This window comes from Myotis brandtii, unplaced genomic scaffold, assembly GCF_000412655.1.
Source record: "Myotis brandtii unplaced genomic scaffold, ASM41265v1 scaffold1102, whole genome shotgun sequence".
In the NCBI taxonomy this organism is placed as follows: Eukaryota; Metazoa; Chordata; class Mammalia; order Chiroptera; family Vespertilionidae; genus Myotis; species Myotis brandtii.
In genome coordinates, this window is record NW_005353757.1 from 566,277 (window position 1) to 573,608 (window position 7,332).

A 7,332-nucleotide genomic window follows, 5' to 3' on the forward strand; every position below is an offset into this window, starting at 1 on the left:
ATGACACTGCGCGCACCCCTGGGCCGCTTGGCTTTCTCTGCACCGACGGGGCCCATCGAGAACCCAGGCGCCGAGCATCGCGACCCGCTGCCACTCGTTCACTGAAGTTCAGCCCGTGTTTATAGGCTTTCATTCCCTCCTCGGCAAAAAAGAAGCCTCCGAGACCCAAATCCCCTCCCCTCCTCGGAGGAAAGTCGGTCCCGGACGTCACGTTTGAACCGTCTGACTTCTCCGAGGGCCGGCGGGCTCCGGGACGAGTTCAACAGGGAAGCCCCGCTCTCACCTCCCAGCCCGATGGGTTTCAGGCCGCGGGTCCCGGCGCCAGGCGGGCACCCAGCGCCCGAAACGAACGCACGGCGTCGCAGTCTTTTCGTCTTTGTTACCCGGGTGGCCAGGCTCTCCTTGACACACGGTTTCTTTTTTTATGATTATTTACACCAAACTTTAGATCTTTTAAAAGATCTTTTACGTATCTAAGCTAAAATCCTTGCAAAGTATTGTTACAATGTTCCTCCGAATGAATAGCAGCTGCAGTGCGGGTTCCGGGCGGGAGGAGCGCGGCGCGCTCGGCCTCCAGCGCCTCTCCAGCTCCGAGATGCCCATGAGAGAGGGCAGTGGCTCGGTCTCCCCGGGACCAGGGAGAGCCCCGAGGGAGAGGTGGAGGCGGGTGGAAACCGACCGCTGAGCTTAGAGTTTGTCCTTTACACGCTGTTGTTTTTTCTTTGTGTAAAGCGTTAGGGATAGTATTTCTTTTAACTAGTGGCTGTAAGAGGTGAGTGGATTTAAAATTCCAACCACGGTAGTCAGCAATCGCGGTTGTCTGGTATTGATTGAAATGCTGTAAAAATATCTTTCCACATAAGGCGTGCATCAGGATTTCAGCTGTTCCCCACCCTCTGCCGGAAAAAAAAAATGTATTTAAAAAGCCACATTCTCAAAATAGAGGAGTGTGCCCTGGGGAAGATGGGGGCACCGATATCCTCACCTTCTCACAGTGGAGGAAAGACTCGCCTTGGCGATGGATGAAGAAAAGGGGTGTGTAATCTCAGTACTTGAAAAGGCAATGATAATCCATAGAAGATGCGGAAATAAGGATTAAACTACCTTCGGTAGATAGCGGAGCACAGGAAATGCTTAGTGATTATAGCAAGAAGTCAATGCTCAAAACTGATAAACAGAATTAGCTGCTCAGGCATATTAATTAGCCGCTGGAGGAAGAAAGTTGTTAATGTAGATAACAGCCAATAGAACTTAAAAAAAAAAAGAAAAAAAAAAAGGATTGACTGACCTGGGGAATGGGCTGGAGGTGGGGAGGGTTGAATCTTGCTACAACTCTTAGTTTATATTACAAGCCCCTCTTCAATGTTACCTTTTTGTGTGTGTGCATCATTTAAATTTTTTAAATTATTTTTAAATGAATAAATAAAAATTATACACTTTCCATACCTACAGTCTCTTTACTGAAACTACAAACTTGATTTTTTATTTTCTTCTTTCTTATTTCTCCCCCCCCTAACCTCACTAAGCCCTTTTCAGTTTCATATTTGTAGTATGTGTGTACACCTTCAATTCCTACTATTGCTTTCAAATGTCCAAACAGGTTTATTAAAATAAGCAGAAGAACCCACTAATAGGGAACAACTGTAAAATTGTTTCTTCAGTTCAGAGATGTCTCAGAATTGTTTTCTCTTCATCCTTCTACCATTGACTTCTTAGGACTGACTGATTGAAAAACCTGAGTATCAAGCTAGAGATGATTTCATAACTTCCTGTCCTCCCCTGTTCCACTTTGGTTATTCCCCCTCAAGAATTCCAACTTTGTTCATTAAGAAAGAAATAAAGAAAGAAAGAAGAAAGAAAGAACTGAAAAGAGGATGTTAGCAGACTTGATGTCACATTCAGTGAGTCCCAATTAACTGTCTCTGTGTAAAGACCTTGAAATTTTCATGTAAAAGGGATTTTGTGTGAATTGAGGCATTTGATGTGAAATTCTTTAAGTTACAGTTATTTCTAGACTTATGTAATCAAAGAGACCCTGTCATCCACAGACAGTCTGTGTTTCCTGCTAATATGGACAATCTTACAAGGCTCAGTCCACTAATCCAAGTACCAAGATACTGTTGTCTTCTTTCCCAATGGAATAATGAAATTAAACCACCCAAATCTGCTGGGGGGACATAGAGATACATAAAATCAAAGGAGAGAGCAATTGCTGGGGCACTGAAGCAATCCTTTAAGCACAATCTCTTTGAACCCCTGCAATCATCCAGTGAGAGAGTCAGGGCTTTTATCATTATCCCTACTTTTTTACAGATGAGAAGACTGTTTAGAAAAATATGAGTAATTTATCCAAACTCACACAGCTAAGTCGCTGAGCCAGATGAATTTCTGACTCAAAATGCAAAGGCTTCTCTTCTTTTGGAATAGTGCCACGGTGGCATTATGCAGTCACTCTCATTGCTCCAATTCTTTTGCTAAATTCGATGTTCTGGCACCTTCTTTAAGAGAAAGGAGTAACAGCCACTGGCAACTGTCTCAAGTAGAAGAGAGGCAACACAGGAACTCCTGATTTCTCCAAGAACTTTAGGAATCGCTGAGGTGCCAAGAGACAAGCAAGGCACTCAACTCAATGTGCTTTTCCTGATACCAGCACAAATTTAAAGAGGGAGCTGGTGTCTTCTGCAGTATAATTCAAAAGTACAGTCATATTCAGAGATAATAATAATAAATCAAAGGTACAATTTCATGGTGATATCCTCTCTCAGCCGCTTCCATAAATAACTTACAAATTTATTTGTAATTTACCAGACCCACCCTGGTAGCTTTAACAGAGAAGTAGTCACTGGCTTGGTGAGAAGGAAAATGCCCTTTTCCTGACTGTTCTGGGTCATTCAAACAGGTGTAAACACCGTGCTTTCATCGGGTCAGGATATCTCAGTCCATGAAAGGGCTGGACCCCACCTCCTGTCACACAACAAAAGTATATCTCAGAAGTAGAGATGGGGGGGAGGGGCAATGTATTCTTTATTTGTTCCCTAAATAAAAAATAAAACCATTAAAAATAAGGCAAATTTAATACTTTTAAAAACCACTAGGTATCTAGTGATCACTTTATCTGCGTCTGCTTGAGGAAAGAGGAGACTGTGCATTTAATGATATAACCTGAGTCCCAAGTTTTACATTCTGTCCTTCACATAAAAACTACATTGGTATCCCTGACAGGCCCCAAAGCCCTTTTTCATCAGTGCCCACATTCTTATACTTAAACATATAAAAGGCTTAAGGAGAACAACTGTTTCAATAATCCATTGCTATATAACAAAACACCCCCAAATTCAGTGGCTTACAACAACTATCTTTTTTTTTTCTTTAATCTTTCCCACCTGTGAATTGCCTCAGCTCATCTGGGCATTTATTCTTCTGGCCTCTCTTGAGTTCCTATCAGATGGTGGTAGGCGGGCAGGCAGCAGGTGGGAGTCAGGAAGGCTGAGCCCTCTCTCTTTTCAGGGAGTCACAGGGCCTCGCCTCTGCAGTGGCCTCTCCACATCGTCTCCCTACCTTGGTAACTGGACCATTTGCACGGTAGCTCAGGGTTTCCAGGAGTACAAGAAAGGAAATCTGCTGAGTCTTTCTTAAGAGTTGGGCCCAGGCGCTGGCACTGCATCACTTCCATGGAATTCTATTGAGTTAGAATCACAAGACCGACCCAGATTCAGTGTGGGAGGAGTTTATACAAGGATGTAAATACCCAAGGTCTGGTTCATGGGGCCAATCTTGGAGACTAGCTACCACCACCACCACAACTGCACACAGGAAAAGACCATCTATTCATCTTGGCAGGGCCTCATGGGTTTCCTTTACACTTAGAGAGAGGGACATACTACTCCCCATCTTCCTTGATTCATGTCTCAAAAAGGGAGAACTGAATTACTTGAGCGAGTTCCTGAGCTACCCCTTTGTGGTTTTAAATATAGGAAAATTGCCTTTTTGATACTTGGGTGCCATGCTTCTCAACAAACCTTCACTGTTAGGGCTTCCAAATCCGAGGGCTTCAGATTCCTACAATGCTTGGATGAGTGACAAGGGGTCATGAATTGCCTAAAATTCATGAAATATTGTGCAAGTATATGTGTGCATTCTTCCAGGAGGGAATTCCTAGCTTCCTTCATATAAGGTGAATTCAAATAAGACATCTAAGGCTGCTTAAAACTTAAGTGAGAGCTGCCCTGAATTTTTACCACCTGATATACTTCTAAAGCCTCTCAGAAGCAGAGATGGGGGGAAGCAATATTATCTTTTGTGTGTTTGCTTCCAAAGTAAAACAAAAGCAGTAACATTAGCTAGTACCCGAGATCACTTCATCTGAGTCTGAGTGGGCTGGGTGTTTCTGCAGCCCCCACTCCCCCCACTTATTGGGAAGACTAATTCCCCTCCATTGGGGTGAAAGGCATTGGGAATGCTTAAAACGTTGGCTCTTATTTTCCCACCTGTCCCTAGTGAGTACTTATGAATGTAACTTAATGGGACTTTGGATTCTTCCATTTAAGTACTCTTTCTTTCCTTTTCCCTATTAATTTTGTTTAAAGGTGGCAGCCAAGGGTACAACTGACTCTCATTGGGCCAACCAAGTATGCTCTAAAATGTCCAGTGTGATCTGAACTGGTGATTCAGCCTTGAACCTGAGCAAGTGAGGCCTCTTGAGGCATCTGGGAGAAGGTACTCAGGCTGGAAGCAGAACCTGTCTGGGGTCAGAGAAAGAAAACATGTGGAGAAGGGTAGAGCACTATAGGCAAAAACAAAACAAAAGACTTACATCTCTTCCCTGAAACTTTCTGTTCCAAGCATTATATCAGACTTGGATATCCAAATGTTCGTTTTTAGGGCTTCTCTTTGAAGTCAGTTAGGCCTACTCTTATAAGAGAATGAGAAATTTACAGTAACTGTGTGCTAAATGTCACCATTAAAATGTCTAGTCCTATTAATAGTTAACATTGGTCTCAAGAAATGGCGTTTGTGACAGAGGCACTAGCAAAATGAAAAAGTGTAAGTCCAGATTTTATTTATTTTTTAAGATTGAAAAATGACACCCGAGACAAAATGTTTGCAGGAACCTTTTCTACAAAACATATACCCTGCCATTCCTCAAGAGAATCTAGCCAACCATTTCAGCTGAGTATCCCTCTTTAATAGGGGTCCTCAAACTACAGCCTGCGGGCCACATGCAAATACAAATATTGTATTTGTTCCCGTTTTGGTTTTTTACTTCAAAATAAGATATGTGCAGTGTGCATAGGAATTTGTTCATAGTTTTTTTTTTAAACTATAGTCTGGCCCTCCAACGGTCTGAGGGACAGTGAACTGGCCCCCTGTTTAAAAAGTTTGAGGACCCCTGCTCTTTAACATAAATGCTTCAAGCTATCCTCTTTCTCCTTCCTTTTATCTGTAGAAAGTTGTTAGTGTGGAAAGTTATAGTTTCTCACCACCAGAATGTAAGTTCTCCCATTGCCCAAGGACATACCCTGGTACAAAGGAAAACGGAACAAAGGTTGTAGGAACTTAAACACCAAATTTTTACCATACGTGTGGCAGGCGAGGGCTCAGTGTCTCCTTTCCTCACTTGCAAAATGGAGAGAATAAGCTCACGGGATTGATCAGGCTCAACTCAGTACAAAATGGCAAGGACAACACCCCTGGCACAGCAAGTGCCCATGACAAGTCCTGTTTCCATTTATGCCTCAGTCTGTAAAATGTGATGGAAAGGGACACTGCAAGCTGTGCTGCAGCACCTAGCAGGGCTGAGCCCGCACTTCACACCCCTGTGACTCAGTTTCCTCTCTAGAATGGCCGCACAGTGATGTCCTAGGGCGGTACACTACCTACAAGTCATCCCTGGATCCCTCCAAAGTTCACTGCAGGTGCCAAGAAATGTTAATTGGCCACAGGTGCAGTTAACCTGTAATATCAAAATATCCTAATGAAATGATAGATGGTAAGGTTCATTAAAAGTTAAGGTCAAGCCCTAGCAGGGTGGCTCAGTTGGTTGGAGCATCATCCCAAACGGTTGCAGGGTCAGGGCAGATACATAGGTTGCACTCAGGTGCCGGAGGCAACCAATCGATGTTTCTCTCTCTCCCTTTCTCTCTCTAAAAATCAAAACAAATCCTTGAGTGAAGATGAAAAAAATATGTAAGATCAAAATGCACATTTTATTCCTGTGACTCCTTCAAATTATTTTCAATCCAGTAACACTACTTCCCAAGGTGTAGATTTGTGAGGATTATTAAAAGCAAGTTCATTGTTGAGAGGAAATAGAAACACTATTGGTGAAATACAGATGACAAGAAAAAACAAAAACAAAAACAAAAGCCTCTTTAAGCAGTTCTCAAGAAATATAGAAAACCGACTAGAAAACCAAAATTACTTGACTGTTTTCTCTGGTAACCAAAAGTGATATATTAAAATTGAAAGTATTTAAAGTGTTAAGATTAACCATTATTTTTTAGAGACTATGATCACTTTTGAAATAGGCTCATTCGGTAAGGATTCTTTTCCTAGCAAAAACATCAGATTTGGATAGCCTAACGTTCATTTTTAGGGTTTCTCTTTGAAGTCGGGTTAGGCCTACTCTTGTAAGAGAATGAGAAATTTACAGTAACTGTGTGCTAAATGTCACCATTAACATGTCTAGTCCTAGTAATAGTTGTTGGTCTCAAGAAATGGCGTTTGTGACAGAGGCACTAGCAAAGTGAAAAAAGTAGGATTCCAGGCTTTATTTTATTTTAAGATTGAAAAATGACACCCGAGACAAAATTTCTGTGATCAATAAAATTTCAGGAAATGGAGCAAGTGGTTCTGGGACAAATCAAAACTGGTAAACTTGAACTTGGGAAACAGGGTTTTGGCAATGACTCTGTGGGAACAAATCTTAAACATACAACCTCACATTTTTTCTCTCCCCCAACTGTTCAAGTGTCAGACAAAATAAATTACCATAAATTATATGCCAAGGCAACTTCAAAACACAACAACATGAGGCTAAGGATTTCCTTAGCTCCTCCAGGAAGTGTGGAACACTGTTTGTGCTTCTGGCATTGCAGGCTGGCTTGAATCGGAGCCCGTCAAACATCAGGGTAGTTGCAGTAATATACCGCAGAGCTGGCATCGGACACCACGGAGGAAATGGCCCCGTGGCCGTCAGGGAGGTTCACACCCGAGTCGTGTCCCTGGTAAGGGAGCCCCATCTCGGGCTTGCACACGTAGTGCAGGTACTGTTCAAACTCCGTGCGGTCCATCTCCCCGAGGAGCTCGGCGGGCTGGCTGGGGTCCGCACCG

At 42.9% G+C, this 7,332-nt stretch overlaps 1 protein-coding gene across 1 annotated transcript in view; it reads right to left on the reverse strand.

Annotated features, from left to right (window-relative positions):
* The window catches only part of SOX17 (SRY (sex determining region Y)-box 17), a 21,452-nt gene that overhangs the window by 12,971 nt on the left and 1,149 nt on the right, over positions 1–7,332 (reverse strand). Inside the window, 1 exon segment of the mRNA XM_014544009.1 lies at positions 212–231. Coding sequence (XP_014399495.1) covers positions 212–231 — 20 coding nt within the window.